This window comes from Sturnira hondurensis, unplaced genomic scaffold (assembly GCF_014824575.4).
Source record: "Sturnira hondurensis isolate 20B ecotype Veracruz unplaced genomic scaffold, ASM1482457v3 Scaffold0008782, whole genome shotgun sequence".
NCBI lineage: Eukaryota > Metazoa > Chordata > Mammalia > Chiroptera > Phyllostomidae > Sturnira > Sturnira hondurensis.
In genome coordinates, this window is record NW_028081413.1 from 63542 (window position 1) to 82035 (window position 18494).

Consider the following 18494-nt stretch of genomic DNA (forward strand, 5'->3'; position numbering starts at 1 on the left):
AGGGCAATGCAAAAAATCTGTATGGTGCGTATGTATGTGCGATAGATACATGTCATTATACATCTGTCCAAACCCACAGAATATAAGACACAAAGACTAAAACCTAATGTAATGTATGGACTTTGGGTGATTATGACGTATAAATGTAGGTTTTTCAAATGTAACAAATATACTACTCTGATGGGGGATCCTGATAATGGAGGAAGTTATGCATGTGTTGGGACAGAAGGTGCTAGGGATATCCAACCTGCAACCACATGCAACCCAGGATGGCTGTGAACATGGCCCAACACAAAATTGTAAATTTACTTAAAAGATTATGAGATTTTTTTTATGATTACATGTTGCAACGTATTTAATGTGTGGCCCAAGACAACTCCTTCCAACGTGGTGCAAAGATGCCAAAAAGTTGAATACCCCACTCCTTCCTCTCAATTTTGCAAATTTTGTTGTACCTAAAACTAAAATAAAGTCCTTGATTTGCAAAATAATAAGTAAATAATGCAAGTTCAAATAAAGACAACAGTATGTCATGCTATTTTAATGTGTGAACCTTAAAAAAAACAAACCTTCAGCTTGTTTTTCAGTCACATAATTTATGGATTAGGGTGTCCGTAAGGCAGTAAATTCTTAAGTATTAGATATAAACTTACTTTAAATCCCTTTTGTGCCTCATCTGGGTAAGTTTTGTGTCAGTTATGACATTTCTTGGGAGTCATTTCTTTTTCCTTCTTCAATTAATAGAGTTGTATACGTATAAGTGAGGAACAGTAGTTTCATTATTAACAAAATTCTAAATCTAAATGAATGAAAGATCCCCATTGGGATAAATCATCCAATTGCCTACAATTCTGAATCCTGAACCCAACTGACATTCATTACATAAAAATGAACTGTCACTCCACAGAATGTAAAAGTAGTTATGGTGTTATTTTTTGGTATCTTACATTTATCAATGTCTAAAATCAGTAGTCCACACAACCAATACATTAAATGTAAAATCTTTTATCTCTAAAAACAGAAAAACTGTTACCTACCTTTCAGAAACCTCTTGCTTAAACTGAGTAACTTCACCAAGTGATGACTCGCTATCCATAAAACCAAGAAAGTCTCGATTTATATTAAGGAAAGGCTTCTCCAAACCCTTGCTTGATGTTTCATGACCTCTAGATAAAGGATCTGAATCAGCTAGCTGTATGTCTGACCCTTCACCTTCTGTGAGACGGGGCCGTTGACCAGGAGAACTGGGAACACTATTCCCTTCTTGGTCAGAACTGTTCTTTTGCTTTCCATCTCTCTGGGGCTTACTATTCAGCCCATCATCCCGGAAGCCTTTAGCAAATGGATTGTAATCTATTTTCAGCTGGGTAATCTGTATGTTCTGATAAGCTGTTACTGCAAAGAATTCAGTCTGTGGAAAGGTAAACGTGTGGACACCAGGGCCATTTAATTGTATCACTTCAGTAGCCTTTTCTGCAGGTACCAAATGAAGCCTTGGCAGGTACCGATGCATTGAGTGTAAGATGATATGCCCTTCTTGGTCCAGTGTATTGTTGGTAAGTTTGAGTTTATAGAAAGATACTGGTTGATGCATCCAATAATGACCTGTGGAAGGAGATTCTGGATGAATAAAAACCCTCCCCAAAACATGGGGTTCTGCCTTACCACTGGGTTCCCACCAGCGACCATTCCATTTATAACGATGATTATCCACAGGAGAAATATCCATGACAAGGATGTACTTCATATTTGAATCTAAACCTGTTATCCAGTAACGACAGTAAGGAAACATGCGTCTTCCTTGCTTGGTCAGAATCATCTCTGTGCTTCGATGATAGAACTCATTCCACATACTATTGTTATCCAAGGTGACAGTGATTCCTCCCACAGTACAATCAGCTGGAAGGCAAATCTTGCCTTTCGATTTTCCTGGTGATGACACACTGGTAGCCAAAGCGCAGGCATCCCGATTAGTAACCAAAATTCCTTGATCTGTTTTGCCATTTCCTGCCTGTTTCAGGATAACAAAGAATGTAGGTGCTGCTCCTGCCACTGTCCCACCATCTTGATTAGCCAATATAATCTGCTGTTTCTCCTCCATGATTCCAGTGGGATACTCAGTAGTAAGAGAACTGTAGTCACCACATAGTCACAATGGCCTTCCCAGCCTAAAGAATAAACAAAAAAACAAAAACCCTTTTATTAAGTGAATATTTATTTCGTTAGCAAAAGCACAAGAATGACTATGTTATCCCCAAAATATATTTCTTAATTCTTCTAAGATTTTGCTTCTACCCTCTCTATCAATCTCTGTTAAGGCTATTCATTCTGGAATATTTAATCATCTTTTTTAAAGTTCCTTTTAAATTAAGTTAATGTATATCCCAGCCCTCCAATATAACACTATAGATACTATCATTTCACATAAAAATAAATAAAAGTATACATTAATTTTATGAAAACTAAATTAAAAATAGCCTCAGCTAGTGTGGCTCAGTGGGCTGAGTGCCAGCCTGCAAACCTGCAAACTGAAAGGTCGCTGGTTCAATTCTACATCAGGGCACATGCCTGGGTTGCTGGCCCCAGCTGGGGGAGGTGAGAGAGGCAACAAATCAGTGTTTCTCTAGCACATCAATGTTTCTCTCCCTTGCTTTCTCTCTCCCTTCCCCTCTAAAAACCAATAAAATCTTTTTTTTTAAATCTATGGAAAAATGTACAAACTTAAGGAAACTAAATTGAAAGGTTGGTTTCATTTTAAAAGGATCTCAATACTTTTATGGATTAATTTGCCATAGGATTCTGTTACATAGCAAGTTCTATTGAGACGAGTAAAAATAAATTCCCATGTTACCCTTATATAGAATTTATTCCCCATTATGGTACTGACATGGGTTCATAAAAAATTAAAAGCCTACCTTAACTTGATAATACACACATTTAAAGAAACCATGACAAATCACTTGAACTTACACGCAAAGAAACACTTACCTCCATACTCCTGACTTTGTATTGAAAAAAATTCCAGAAGGATCAAACATTAAATTTCCTCCCCCCTTTCTAATTTTTTTTAAATTCTAAAATCCTCAGGAAAGCTTTTTGATAATAAGGACACGAAACCTATGATAAATTTCAAGATCTTTCAAATTTTCTAAATCTCACAAATTATCATCCAAGCAAAATCAAAAAACAATGATTAATGAAAAAAGGTATTTGCAGTTTATAAATAACTCATTTCCCTAATATAAAAAGGGTTCCTATAAATCAATAAAATCAAAAATTTAATGGAAAAATGGGCAAAAACTAGGAAAGCAAATGGCTTTAAAAATGTGCATCATCTTAGCACAGGAGACATGCTAATGGAAATCACCCCGAGATACTGCATTGTTTTAAGATTTTATTTATTTATATTTAGAGGGAAGGGAAGGAGAACAGAGAGAAACATCAGTGTGTGGTTGCCTCTCAGGCACCCCCCAGGGGACCTAGCCCGCAACCCAGACAAGTGCCCTGACTGGGAATTAAACCAATGACCCTTTGGTTTGCAGGCGAGTACTCAATCCACTGAGCTACAACAGCCAGGGCCCGGAATACTGTTTTTGACCTTATCAGATTGGCATAAATCAAAGTTTGGTAGAGGTACTGGAAAGGATGTTGTTAAGGACAACATAAAAATATCAAAAGTCCAGATGTGTATCTCCTATGGAACAGTTCTTCCAGGATTTTATCTTAAATACACACTCACACATGCATCTGTGGTAAATCTGTATAGAGATTATTTCCTGCAGTTCTATTTATAACAGTAAAAGCCTTGAGAAAGTCCATCAATGGAGATTGGTTAAATAAATGGTGGTAAACCCACGGAGTGAAGGCCCAATACCATGCAGCTATATAAAAGAAAATATATAAACTTCATGAGCTCTTATAAAATTACCTACAAAATATACGAAGGGAGCCCTCATGTGTGTGGCTCAGTAGGTTAGTTGGGCATCATCCTGCAAACAAAAGGTCGATAGTTTGATTCCCAGTCAGGGCATATGACTGGGTTACAGATTTGGTCCCTGGTCAGGGTACATACCAGAGGCAACCAATCTGTTTCTTTCTCATACCATGTTTTCCTCACTCTTTTTCTCCCTCCCTTTCCCTCTCTATAAAAATAAATAAAACTTAAAAAAAAGATATACTAAGGATAAATGTTAAAAAGAGTTGGCATTATGTTACTCTCCTTTATAAAGTAGAGGGGGGAAGCCACAGAAAGAAAAGAGTAATTTTTTACTCTTTTAATGATGTACATAGACTATAAAGATAGAAAGGAACTGGTAGTATTGGCTGTATGAAGGGAAAACTGGGTGGCTAGGAAAATAAATAATACTGATGCTTTCTAAATTTTGTAGCATTTGAAACTAAAATGGGTTTGAAAACCCATTCAAAAAGTCTTAAAAACTAGTAATTCTTAAAAATTGTAACAAAAAACACAACTGATTCCATTTATATGAAATGTCTAGAATAGGCAAATCTGCAGAGAGAGAAAATAAATTTGTGGTTGCCAGGAAGACAGAGAGAGGGATAACTAGGACAATCACTAATAGGTACAGAGTTTCTTTGGGGGGGGGGGGGGGGGAGAAAAATGNCACTCACTAATAGGTACAGAGTTTCTTTGGGGGGGGGGGGATGAAAATGTTCAGAACTAAAAACCACTCAAGTATTATTTGTTAAAATAGTGGATTTTAAGCTATGTAAATTATATTACAATAAAAAGCTGTAAAGAAATCTCAGATTGCCTTGACTGCTCAGTAGATTCAGTGCCAGTCTGAGAACCAAAGGGTCACCAATTCAATTCCCAGTCAGGGCACATGCCTGTGTTGCAGGCCAGGTCCCCAGTAGAAGATCTGGAAAGAGGCAACCACACCTTGATGGTTCTCTCCCCTCTTTCTCCTTCCCTTCCCCTCTCCCTAAAAAATAAATAAGTGTATTTTTTTAAAAAGAAACCTCAGATTATTATAAATTACACTGAACTGATATACTTAATTACCTAAATATTCTACAAGATATAACGCTATCACCTTTAATTAGCCTCCAAAAAAGGAAGATGGTACATCACTACACCTATGTATGTCAGTAATTCTGATTAATCAAATTCAGCCACTTATCAGTCATCCTCATTTTAATTAAAGTCTAATTTTACCTTTCATCAGAAACACTGGCGAGCAGTAAAGGCATCTGAACTTTCTCTCTTCTTGCAAGACTAGCCACATTACATACATATATACACACACACACACACAAGAAACGCCTCCAAAACTTAAAATATTCTCTAGCCTTAGGATAACAGATACAGGTATTTTAAAAATCAAGACTTCAGAAAGGTCAGCTACTGTTTTTAGTATGGCTAAATCTGTAAGTATTATAGAAACCAAATTCCTAACACTGAAGCACTAATACCCAAGAAAGGGGTGAAAAAAGAATCACTCCTCTGAGTTAAAGTTTATTACTTTTTAAAGATTTTATTTTTAGAGAGAAGGTAAAGGAGGGAGAAAGAGGGGGGGAGAAACATGATATGTGAAAGAATCAGCAATCGGTCACCTCTCTCACGCTCCCAGTTGGGGACCTGGCCCAAAATCCACACATGTGTCCTGACTGGGAATTGAACTGGCAATTTTTCAGGCGGCACTCAATCCACTGAGCCACACCAGCCAGCCAGGGCTGTTTATTTTTAAGAGATAAAATTTAGGATGATTCTGTTCAAAAGCTGCCTCAGGCTTAAGGCAATTAGGTTTAACGGTTTACTAAAACTAACAAGTTTAGGCAAAACCTAACAGATAATCATAAAACAAAATTAAAGACTGAGAAGTCACAAATAAGGTGACTCCTTAAAAAGAGTAAAGCTTAGTGAATTCACAAAAATTAATATAACAGTATATAACACAAACTCCTGCTGCTATATTTAGTCCATATAGTTCAAAGTTTTGTTACAAATCAATTATTTTTGTGATCAATTATGCAAAATATTCTTAAGTGCACTTAAATACAACTATGGACAAAGAACTACCTGAAGAGCTATCTCGAAACAAGAAGTACATTAAAGGGTTCAGAATTTCTTAAAAATTATCTTCTACAATAGAAAACCTTGATTTTCAGATCATTATAGATTAAACTTGGGCAAGTTTTAACCAATGCTTTAAAAATCATTATCTTTTGAAAATTAATCTATGAAAATGTCAAAATTTCAACTGACAGAAATTCAGTTTAGTGTTACAGACTGCAATGAAGTAAATTTTATGCTAACTTTATATATATATTTCAACAATTTCCTTTTGCCCTATTTAAACTCTGCATGTAAGAATCTAATTTAAAATATAAAAATGAAGTAAGAAAAAAACTAAAATGTAAAATGTAAAAATGTATACAAAGACAGGAAAAAGAACTTTCAGACTTATGATGTGTATTTTTTTAAAGAATCCTCCAAAAAAAGTTACTCCATGAGTTCATCAAAATACATAAAACCAAAGACCCAATTTATGACCAAAACAATCTCTATCTTGAGCCAAACCTCCCTACTGGTTTAGGAACAAGGAATCAGATTCTTATTCCATATCAATCTTTTAAGTACAGATTCCACTTCACTATACAAATATGACTATTCATTTGGGATGCTACAGGGAGTTTTCTAATAAAAGAATAATCAATTGAGCATATTCAGCCACTCTAATGGCAAAGACAATTTTACCTAATTGCAAAAACCAATTGCAAAAACTGTACTTTAAGAAGAGCTGGGCCACTCATCAAGAAACACTCCTTCCAGCAAAATTCTAAAAATACTCTGTATTTGGCTCTCTAAAAGTTCTAAAGAAGACCATAGTTTTAGTACATATATAACCAATTTCAAAAAAAAGTCTCAGTTCAGCTCTTCTAGAACAAGCTTTTATCTGCATAAAATCACTACTAATGAGCTGAGGAAATGTTTACTGCAAATGAAAAAATACAGAAGTAACACTAAAAATGTCACAGGAGAGAGAAACAGGTGCTTTCACTAAGATTGTTTTGAGGTAAGTTGTAGCAAGTTACATAAATAAACTGTTACAATTTCAAGGTCCCTATTCTCGATATCTTCTCACCAATCACCTCTTTGGTTGAGTGTTTAGCTACTAAAGTGGTGACCCTCACCCAACTTACAAAAATACACTAGTTAGTTTACTAGCTATCTACCTAATTTAATGACTCAGATATTGCACCAAAACAAAAATCAAAATTCCAAACCAATACCACTACTTTAAAAACACAACACATTCAAATTATGGTCAACCCATTTTGCATGTTTCCAAAGTTGCCAAAAATAACCATAACCTCTCATACAACAAGTGCGTTACTGTATTGTAGGCACCAAGATGTTAGTTTGTTCCTTAATATGATCACTCACTAGAAGACTATGGTTAACTTAAATTGCATTTCTGAAACTCAAATTCTGAGAGAACAGATTAACTAGAATATCAGTATTTACCAATATACAATAAGGCCTGAAATTTGAAAAATCTTTAGATTTGGGGTACAAATATGATCAGAAAATATGATAATAAATGGTGGCAAGGACAATAAATAGTCAACTACCAGTTCTTAATTGTCATTATGTTAATTTTAGTAATTAAATAAATGGTACTTGTCTGTTATTAAGAACTTACTTCGGACCAGACAATATTCTAGGCACTTTATCATCAACACAATTCTAATAAGGTAAATTTCAAAATACTATCTCTCGTACTTTGGATTTGAAAACTCAGAATCACATTTGCCTAAGATAATACACTTGCTTCTCTCCTCTCTCTAGATACAATTCGTTAATGTTGCCTTCCGGAACATTTTATATTCCTAGGCATGGCCCCTTAACTAAATTTGGGTTAGCAAATTTTCAGGTCCCTAGCAGCTGCATTAAGAATTTGAAAAGCTAACTTTTGTGGCAGAAATGAACAGTAACCAAACAGCCACCCAGTCTCTGAATAACTATGTCAAAGTACCTAGAGGTCACTGAATTTCCTCAACTCCTGAGCATGTGTTTTCTGTTAAGTGAACCCAACCCACTCAACCTCCGAAAAACAATGATACAGCCACAAGAAGCACTAACGCTGATCCCATACCCTTGGAAACGAAAAGCCTTCCTGCCAGTTCCGGGGGGGGGGGGGCAGTCGTCGTCGACTATTAAGGATCCACAATCACCCTTTTCAACTGGAAAGGCCCGCTGGTCAAGAACCACGTGAAGAAAGAAAAAAAGCCGCAAAGAAAGCTCTTCCGGGGAAGAGCAGTCCCGACTAATCACGTGCCTTCGGCCGGAACCCGCGGAACGCTCGGAGGGACCCAGTAGCACTGTTGCCCTGGAGACTACAGAACTACCTACCGGTCCCTCCCAGACCAGCCCTCTTCCGAGCATCGGTCACGCCGCCTCAAGGCACTTTCCCCGCAGCGCCGTCGTGCCCAAAATATAAACACAGAGAAGGCAGCATTTGCCAGGAACTCCGCCGCAGAAGCCCGTGGAGCTTCTCGACCCCACAAAACGCACGGGCAGCGCGCAGGTGGGCTCGAGACTTCGTTTGATCCACGTGTCAGCTCCTGCGAAGTGAACTCTGGGGGAGTGGTCTTCCCTTAGAAGATTACTTTGGTTTCTCACTCACAGAGTTCTGCAATCTCTAATCCCTCCTTGCACACCTCTTTCACCCCTCCCTACTTCCACCCTAGCCAGGAGGAGGCATCCTCAGGATTACAAAAGCAAAGAAAAAATCTTCACAGCAAAACACTACCATTTTCTACTCTCAACCTCATTTTTATGACCCCTAAATTCTCCATAATCTTCGCACAAATTCCTCAACTTTGTTTACTGATCCTCAGGGCAGCTTATGCCCCTGGCCCACCTACCACTGGGGGCAGAGACCTACTTGACAATTTAACACAAGCGGGAAGACTCATAAACATAATTAACCAAGGCTGCCCCACAGAGAGAAAAAGAAAATAACACCTGCTCTTCCCACCTGTTTCCCCCGCCCTCATTTCTGCTCTTGCGAACCACCGGTCCTTTGTTTACTAAGTTCTCACTCCTACAGAACTCATTTCCTCGCCCCCACTTCTTTATTAACCTTGCGGTCCTGCCTCAAACAATTCACTCGAAAATTACATGCTAAAGGAGACAGTTGTACGGGTGTCAAAACGCTGCACAAAGCTCCTCAGAAAAGCGACGTCAGCACCATTTACCTCGGAGTTTTGGAACCCTGAGACCTGGGCTCTGAACTGCAAAGCGCACAAGCAATGCTCTCGACTTAAAGCCCCAAGCCGGGATGAAGGCGTCACGCGGCTCGTACCATGCGGTGCGGCACCCCACGCACGCGAACGCAGAACCGCGCCAAGGGCGCTTTCTCACCCCGCCCGCCTCGTGGCTGCTCTCTCTGGCGTCGATGTTCCCAGTTAGTTCGCTGCGCGACGCGGAAGTAGGGCCGGGGACGCGCGCGAAGTGACATGCGCAGCCTCGCTCGGGGGGCAAAGGGAGGACCAAAGGCGCGCGCCAAAGACGGCCCCGCGCAAGGCCAGGCCTGGCCCCAGCGTGCGAAGATCGCTCAGCGGAACGCTTCTCACGCTGTTCAAATGCACAAGAGCTTCAAACTGTCGAAAAACTCCAATCCAGCCAGCACTAAAGCACCATCCTCTCCCCCCACCCAGGCCCGAGAGTTACCGTGCGGGGCGTGGCCGGCCTCACCCGAAGTCCCTCACATCCCGCTGTGGGCGGGTTATTCTGTTCTTTTCGCACACCGTGTGTCCGCTCCAGCTGAAGAGCCTGCGCGCGCACGGGACGTCCACGTCACCGCGCACGCGCTCCTACCCTCTCGGAGCCCGCCGCGCATGCGCCAAAGGAGGCGCGAGCAGCACCTCCCTGGCCCCTCCCCCAATACCAGGAGGCCAAACGACCCCGTAGCAACGACAGGACCCTTGGGACCCGCCCCTGGAGCTGAAGCCTCTGTTTTTCCGGGTTCCAGCAACTGGCAAAAACCTACTGAAGCTTCCAGAACCAAGAAAGGCGAGGCAAGAGAGCAGCACTCCAATTCCCTCAGCCTCTCACACGAAGCCTTCGTGAAAACCGTGAAACCTTTACCCCCGGGCTTCTCAACTATGCCTGCTACCGGTTCCCTAGGGCGAGGAGCCAGCCCCGCCCCTACCGCGCCCAGCCCCACCCACAGGGGAATCCGCAAACCCCAGGGCTTCAGGAGCCAGTGAAATAAATCCGAGATCTTCCTCCCCAAAGATTGTGGGCTTGGATGGCGCCAGGACGTCGGGAAACCGAGAACCTTGAGGACCTTGAGAACCTTGAGAAAGGAGCGGTTGAGTTTGCAACATCCACGACCGAAGAACACTAGGGAAGTAGGGAAGAGAATGAAAATCTCACTGCCGAATGGGAAGGGAAGAAGAGTTGCCACTAACTTGCCTGACTAAAGAAAAAGATGTCTTGGGGGGGGGGGGGCACATAAGACCTAGAAACTAGATTTTTGCACTATACACTATTATCTGAGCTTTAATGCCTTGATCTGTATTTTCCATTATACTTGTTCAAGCTATTTAAGCTATGAGGTGCAAGAAAAATTACCGAATATCTTTGTCAAGCAGTTGCTGAACTAAGTTAATGGACAGTATTTCTCCCAACCAAACTTCAAAAGGTACGCCCTGGCTAGTGTGGCTCGTTTGGAGTGTCATCCAGCAGTCAAAAAATTCTGGTCAGGGAAGGTACTTAAGGTTGTGGGTTCCATCCCCACGCCGGGCACCAACATCCTGCGGAAATAGGAGGCAACTGATCAAATGAGAAGCAACCAATGGATGTTTCCCTTCCTCCCTCTCTAAAAAGCAATGGAGAAAAAAAAGTCCTCTGATAAAGATTTTTTTAAATGTACACACACACACACACACACACACCCATCCCTCTATGTCTTTCCTCTGGGCTAACACTCCAGTAAAAAGAGACTTGTTTCAAGTCAGAGAAGAGAGGCAAAATAGAAGTAGTACAACAGCAGATACTGTGGTCCATGTTTCCAAACTTCACCTCAGACAAACTAGCAAGTACAGAGAACCTACGTGCTAGATGACTTAAATACAAAGCTCTATGAAGGAGAATGAGGAAGCTGAAAGGAGTTAGGAGGAGGCTTATCCAAAAAAACTGATTTGAGCTGGACTCCAGGTATACGGGAAGGATTTTCTTTTTCTTCATTCTGCTTTCCATAGAGTCCAGGCCATGGAAAAAAACTGCAGGAATTAGTATACTAAAAAATGTGTAAGTTAAAGTTTACAAACTTCTGAAGTTGCCCTGAAAACTCCCATTCAGGCACTGTCAACAAGAATACTACTCGAGCAATAAATGAATACCCAAGATCCTAGAAAAAAACTGAAAAGTAACAGTTTCTTTGATGTCTTCCTCCTCTATTCTGACCCCAAGAACCTCTTTCCTGCAATCTGCCTTGTCGGAATTTCCCACCTCACCCTCATCCAAGAATGTCATGGTTTCAAGAGTCTAAGTTTTTCTCATAAAAATTTTTCATTTTCTGAGGCGCAAAGCATTAAAGCATCAAAGCATCTGATCCTAAGGTATAAATGATTGATGAGTAGTGATGGTTGGATACCAGAAGACAAGTTAACACAAACGAGTTAACACAATCTAATTGGGGAATCTGTGAGGGCACCTTAATGGGCAAATAGTATGAAATGCCAAATAACTATTAAAAACACCACCAAATTTTCAGGATTCAGCACTGGATCTCCTGGTGGGAGAAGTAAACTGTTTCAAAATAGGGTACACCTAAACTAAAAAGGTCTATAGATGTAATAGACCTTTTTAGATGTAATTCTCTATCAAGAATCTGAGAGCTTGCCCTGGCTGGTATGGCTCAGTGGATTGAGCACTGGCCTATGGACCCAAAAGGTTGCTGGTTCGATTTCCTTGACTGGGAATCAAACCAGCCTGGGTTGGTTTAATACATGCCTGGGTTTCAGGCCAGGTCACCAGTTGGGGGTATGCAAGAGGCAACCAATCAATTTATCTCCTGCACACAGATGTTTCTCTCCCTCTCTAAAAACAAAATTTTCAAAAAATCTGCGAGCTTAAAACTTATAGATAATCTAATAATACTGTCAACTCCATTTCAGTAGCCCAGTTTTGGTTTAACATCAAGCTTGTACCAAGTAACCATTCTTTTTTGTTTGCTTTTTCAAGTACTCTCTTAAATGGTTACATTCAACTTTCAATGCAGTGTTTCTCAAATCGGGATCCTTGGTTGTATTTTTTTGGCTACATAAGAAGGTCTTCCTTTAAAAGGCACCCTTGTATAACCCAAATTTTAAAAATACAAAGATAACTAACTGCTAGAATTGACATGCCTCAGTTTCACCTTGCTACTAGAATTCTCTCAAGTTACCATAGCTTATCTTCTTCCTCCAGCCTAACATAAAAATCTTTCCCTTGGTTTTTCTTGGTTGAACTTTCAGAGATTTAACTAAATGTTAAGGGGCTGAAGAGGGAGAATGCCTGGAATATAAACAAGCTGGCCTAGAAAGTACCCACTTTTGGTCCAAGATCACTGTATAAACACATAGGCCTTATCTCATCTGCATGCACATTCTTTCTGTTCAACAAATATTTGAGTGTCTTATATACGCTGAGGACAGAGGAAAGACTGGCACATTATGCACTGTTCAGATGTCTACACTAGAACCTAAAGAGTTGGCACAACTTCACAAAATCCACCAACAAGACAAACTGTATTCCTTGTCCAATCTATTTAGATACCACCTTCTCAGTTCAGATTTCTACTGAAACATACCTGTCACAAACGACTAGAAGAGAAATGATCTCATTCTTCAGATGAGACCATCACCAACTCTCAAAACCCCTGGGTTGTAGTCTTCTTTACAGTATCTTTTTTAAAAGATTTTGTTTATTTATTTTTAGGGAGGGGGGAAAGGAAGGAGAAAGAGGAAAGGAAACACCAATGTGTGGTTGCCTCTTGCCATCCCCAACTGGGGACCTGGCCCGGAACCCAGGCATGTGCTCCAACTGGGAATTGAACCAGTGACCCTTTGCTTTCCAGGCCAGCTTCAATCCCCTGAGCCACAGCACCCAGGGTACAATATCTTAACTCAATACAGTAAGACCTGAGGGCAAAAAAGAGAGAATCATACTCTATTCTGTGTACTATTTAATACTGCACTTGAAACCAACTCACGTCAATGGGCAATGTATGATTAGATCCAATATCTGAAAACTTGGACTAAAGAATTTTAAGTAGCAAGAGTCCTAACCTCAAAGAGCTAATAATCCACCCAATGAAGAGCTGCAGAAGTTTCTAAAACAGATAATAATGCTGTTAAAACATGTTTTAGAAAACTGTATATCAAGAGAAGGATGAAAAAGAGGACAGATGTGATAGAATGTTACCAATATTCATTAAGAAACACCATTCCACCCTGGCTGCTGCTATGGCTCAGTGGACTGGGTGCCAGCCTGTAAACCAAAAGGTCACCAGTTTGATTCCCAGTCAGGGTACATGCCTGGGTTGAGGGCAAGGTCCCCAGTAGGGGGGCACGTGAAAGGCAACCACACATTGATATTTCTCTCCCTCTTTTTCTCCCTCCTTTACCCCCTCTCTAAAAATAAACAAAATCTTTAATTAAAAAAAGAAAAAGAAACACCATTCTCTCCTGCTACCCCATAGCTCAAGGCTGCATTATAATGTTCCTTACTTTGGGGAAGATCTTCCCAAATGCCTCAAACCCACCTCAATTCACCCTTCATACCTAAGCTTAAATATAACTTCTTCAAGAAACTTTCCTTAAGCCAAATATACCTTGTATTTCTTTACAGCACCCACCACAACTGTAATTTTTTAAACTATATATTAATGAATTTCTTAACCACTACACTGTTAGCTCCACTCTATTCCATTGCCTAGCACCATACCTAGAACAAAGCAAACACATAATACTTGTTGAATAAATGAGAATACGAAACCACAGGTTCCAGTTTTCCAGGCAAATCCAAACACCAAATATTGATGTAATGTCCAACAATCTGAAATTTGGAAAACAGGATCATAATACAAATTATTTCTCCTTAGAGAAATAGATAAATATTATTGACAGGGAAGATGCTTGCATAGATAAAAATAATTTTCTAGGGCCACAGCTGGTGTGGCTCAGTGGATTAAGCGCCAGCCTACAAATCAAAGGATCACTGGTTCAATTCCCCGTCAGGGCACATGCCTGGGTTGTAGGCCAGGTCCCCATTAGGGGGTGATTGAGAAGCAATCACACATTGATGTTTCCCTTTCTTTCTCCCTCCCTTCCCTTCTCTAAAAATAAGTAAATAAAATCTTTTTTAAAATTTTTTAAAGAATAATTTTCTAGTAAAGTCTAATTACTGAGTCTTTTGCCTCAATGACTTATGCCTATTACCTAGAAAAATCAACAAAAGCAAATATTATTTGTGTTGAAAGAAATGTTATGATTCTGTAATTTACCATCTGGTAATAAAAGCAACAAGTTTGTAATGGAGACCACCATTTGCACAGACTCATCTACAAGAAAAAAATAGTAAATATAATCTTCAAGATGAAAGGACATTTTAATAACAGTGAATTTGTTTTACTAAGATCTAAATGAAAAATGTCAGAAATCAGTAAAATAAAGTTCAGAAAGCTAGTTTCAGAAGGATTACAAAATACGAATAACAGATATAAAAGAAACAATAGAAGTTTTCAACATACTACTAAGCCCTTAGGAGAAATGTCTCATCTAGGAAAGCATACAAGGAAAAACAGGAAGTTTTCCTAACTAAGCCTAGAGGCACACAGAAATTTAAAACATACATGAGAACACATAAAAACAGAAACTAGATATGCCAAAGACGACGACTAGGAAATAGCAAGTAAACTGCAAGGATGGAATCAGGCAAGAAAATCAAGAAACGTATGACAGAAAAATACACTGAAAATTTCTCTGCTAATGCATATGAAAGAAGCCACGCTTACTTTACATGAAGGGCACCACTGACTCAGGGGAATGAGCTACGATGCTCAACACAGCAGTTCCCAGACCGGTAAGACATCACAGACCAGTAAAATTTCCCTAAAAAAAGATACAGATGACTACCATAAGGTGACAAAATTTTTGTGTTCAAAAGCATACCACTTACTATTACCATTCTTTCTTAAAATAATAGCTATTTTAAAACCAAAAAACCAGGGAGAATATGTCTCATAATGAATAATAGTCTTTTATTTTGAATACATTTAGATAAAAACATTTATGACATTATCCTTATTTCGTGGTATACACATTGAAACTTAGCAGCAGGTATTTAGAAATGATTGCTAGCCAGGCTCCCCTTGATAGCTAAGATTTGTCTTCTGAGAAAAAATAACATACAACAGACCTGGGATTTGTTATAAGTCACCTTGCCAAGAAGTTAAGAAGCAGTCTCTCCTCATCAGTGGAGAAGAGGGTGTCAGCAAAAAGACACCCCAAAGCAGACTAAAGGACAGCCACATGATTACCAAACTACTTTGAGTGTCTATGTTTGGGAGGCCAGGGAGAAGGCAGGATGATAGCTTTTGCACTGTGCCAAGATCCTACAGCCTTGGTAGAGGTACATGAGAACAGAGTGAAACCAAGAACAGAGGTCACCCACCCAATCACAGTGTGCTTAAAAATACTACGGGATACACAGTGACTCATTGTGGTAAAGGAAGAGGCAGGTCAAACTATACTTAGTTTAAACTGGGGTTTAGGCATATCATAGAGAAAATGGGGCAGGGGGGAGCTGTACTTGTTTAACCTGAAAAATTAACCTAGTGGGATTTTAAATATGACTGAAAAATAAACACTGTAAAAGGATTTTATAACCTTTGCTTTACTAAAAATGTTACCTGTGATCTAACCACTGGAGGGCAGGGAACACCTGTTAAAGTACAAGGAAAAGGCTATACTGAAATAAAGCATGTGAAGATTATTCAACTAACTTCAATGCAGTGCCTTATCCAAATTATCTATAGATCATAAATTGTAGAGGTTATAAAGTGGCAATATTTTTCATCCCAAATTTAATTCTCCCCAACATATTCAGAGTTCTCTAAGCACAAGTAAAATAAATAAGGATATGATCAGTTAAATATTTAAGCACCAACTATATGCTGGGCACTGAATCAGGAATAAAGGAACAAAGGAAAATAAGTCCCCTCATGAAGCTCAAGTTCTAAAGAGACAGGATAATCATTACAAACCTGTAGTTAGTAGTTTGGAAAAAGCCTTCTAGCAACACTGGAGGAACACACACACAGCCTAGGGAATCTAGAAAGGTTACGACGAAGAGGGGACTTTCGAGCTGGGTCTGGTCTGGATGAAGAAATAAAATTAATAGAAAGAAAAGGACTCTGCAAGTAGCAGTTATATAGTCAGTAAATAAAGAACTGAAATAAATTACCCAGAATTTGGAGACAGGGTTAGTAGAAGTAACCTACCCCTATGAAATGTTTTGGGACATATAAGAAATACTTACCCAATCTACAACTCCATGATGATAGAGATAGAGATAGAGATAGAGATATAGAGATAGAGATAGAGATATCCACCCACTCATTCAAACATTTAGATTCCTATTCTACACTGTCAAATATTTACCAGAGGTAAAGAAAAAACTACAGAAGCACAGTATAAGGAGGAACTCACACTGAAGTAAGTTCCTCCTTCCTTATATCAAGTAAGACTTAGTGTTAAAAAGAGGATGTCTACAAGTTGACAAAGCAAAGGAGGGAAGAACACTCGCTCAGCTTGCTGACCATGGTATGCTCTCAAAGTACTACATACCTATCCTTACTAGACTTTACCATGGGTCAAATTCTTATATTTATTTGTATAATTCATTGTGTTATCTCTCTCCCTCATCCTAACCACCCCTACAAATAGACTGTAGGTTAGGAACTGAACCTTTTTTAAACCTCTAAGTTGTCCCTTTGGCTCCTATTACAATACCTGGGACTTAGAAGCACTCAACTTAAAACATTTTAAACCCACACATTTAATTCTAAACAACCTAGAACTAAACACCAACAGCTCTTATCTGGACTATTGTAAGAAGCCTCATCACCCCCTTTTTTGCAATCAATTCTTTATTATTGTTGTTGTCATTATTTCACAACTATTTTTAAATGTTTTTTTCATTTAAATTTTATTTTTCAATTACAGTTTACATTCAATATTATTTTTTATTAGTTTCCAGTGACAGCATAGTGGTTAGACAATCATATGTTTTACAAATTTCCAGTACCCACCTGCTAACATACATTTATTACAATATTATTGACTATATTCCCTATACTGTACTTTACATCCCCATGCTTATTTTGTAACTATCAATTTGTATTTGTTAATCCCTTTACCTTTCTCACCCAGTCCTCCAATCCTCCTCCCCTCTGTCAGCCATCAATCTGTTCTCTGTATCTGAGAGTCTGCTTTAGATTCCACATATAAGTGAAATCATATGGCATTTTTCTTTGTCTGGCTTATTTTTCTTAGCCTAGTAACTTCTAGGTCCATCCACGCTGTTACAAATGTTAGGATTTCATTCCTTGTTATGAGCAAGTAACATTCCATTGTATATGTGTACCACAGCTTTTTTATCCACTCATCTATTGATGGACTCTTGGGTTGCTTCCATAACCTGGCTATTGTAAACAACACTACTGAACACAGGGGTATATATATTCTTTCAAATGTGTGTTTTGGGTTTCTTCAGATTTACACCAGAAGTGGACCTGCTGGGTCATAAAGCAGTTCCATTTTTAATTTTTGGAGGATCTTCCACACTATATTCCATAATGGCTACATAAATCCATGTTTCCACCAATTGTGCATGAGGGCTGCAATATTCCTAATTTGATCTCTAGGCATTCATTCTAACTCTTTTCTAACCCATTCCTTACACAGCATCAAGTGACCCTTTCAAAACAAATCAGTCATGCCACCTAGCCATTTACAGAAGGGCAGGGCCCCAAAAGACTAGAATTGCTTCTGGAGGGTGGGTCCCTTTTAGTACATACAGGTTTCTCTGGCTTCGTAAGTGTTCTAGAAACCCATCTGTATCAGTGTAGCAGGTGGCATTTGTGATGAGATGCTGGTTCGGCTTCAGTGAATTTTTTTAAAGAATCTTTCAACACATTTGCCCTCGTAAATCACCTATCATTGGTGCCCCACACCGGCCCACACCATGCTGAGTGCTTAGCAGGTTTTGAACAAAAGAAAGCAGGATTCCCGAGCCCCACCCTCTTTATTCACCCAATCTCACCCCATCCACATTTTTTTTTGTTTCCCCAAGGAAAAATCATCCTCAAAGGGAAACATTTTGCAGATGTGGAAGAGGTAAAAGCAAAAAATGGCAGAAGCACTAAAAGGAATCAAAATCAAAGACTTCAAAAACTGTTTTTTGAGTAGTG

The 18494-nt window shown here is 39.3% G+C and overlaps 1 protein-coding gene across 17 annotated transcripts in view; it reads right to left on the reverse strand.

Moving 5' to 3' along the window:
* Positions 1-18494, reverse strand: part of MGA (MAX dimerization protein MGA) — a 136844-nt gene that overhangs the window by 61152 nt on the left and 57198 nt on the right. For 6 of the 17 annotated variants that reach the window (XM_037056013.1, XM_037056012.1, XM_037056015.1 and 3 more), the window contains exons 1-2: positions 9704-9795; positions 1038-2168 (exon numbers count right to left, since the gene is read on the reverse strand). In XM_037056013.1, coding sequence (XP_036911908.1) covers positions 1038-2101 — 1064 coding nt within the window. In that variant the 5' untranslated portion in view covers positions 2102-2168; positions 9704-9795. The other 11 variants (XM_037056020.1, XM_037056019.1, XM_037056022.1 and 8 more) reach the window with 6 other exon arrangements.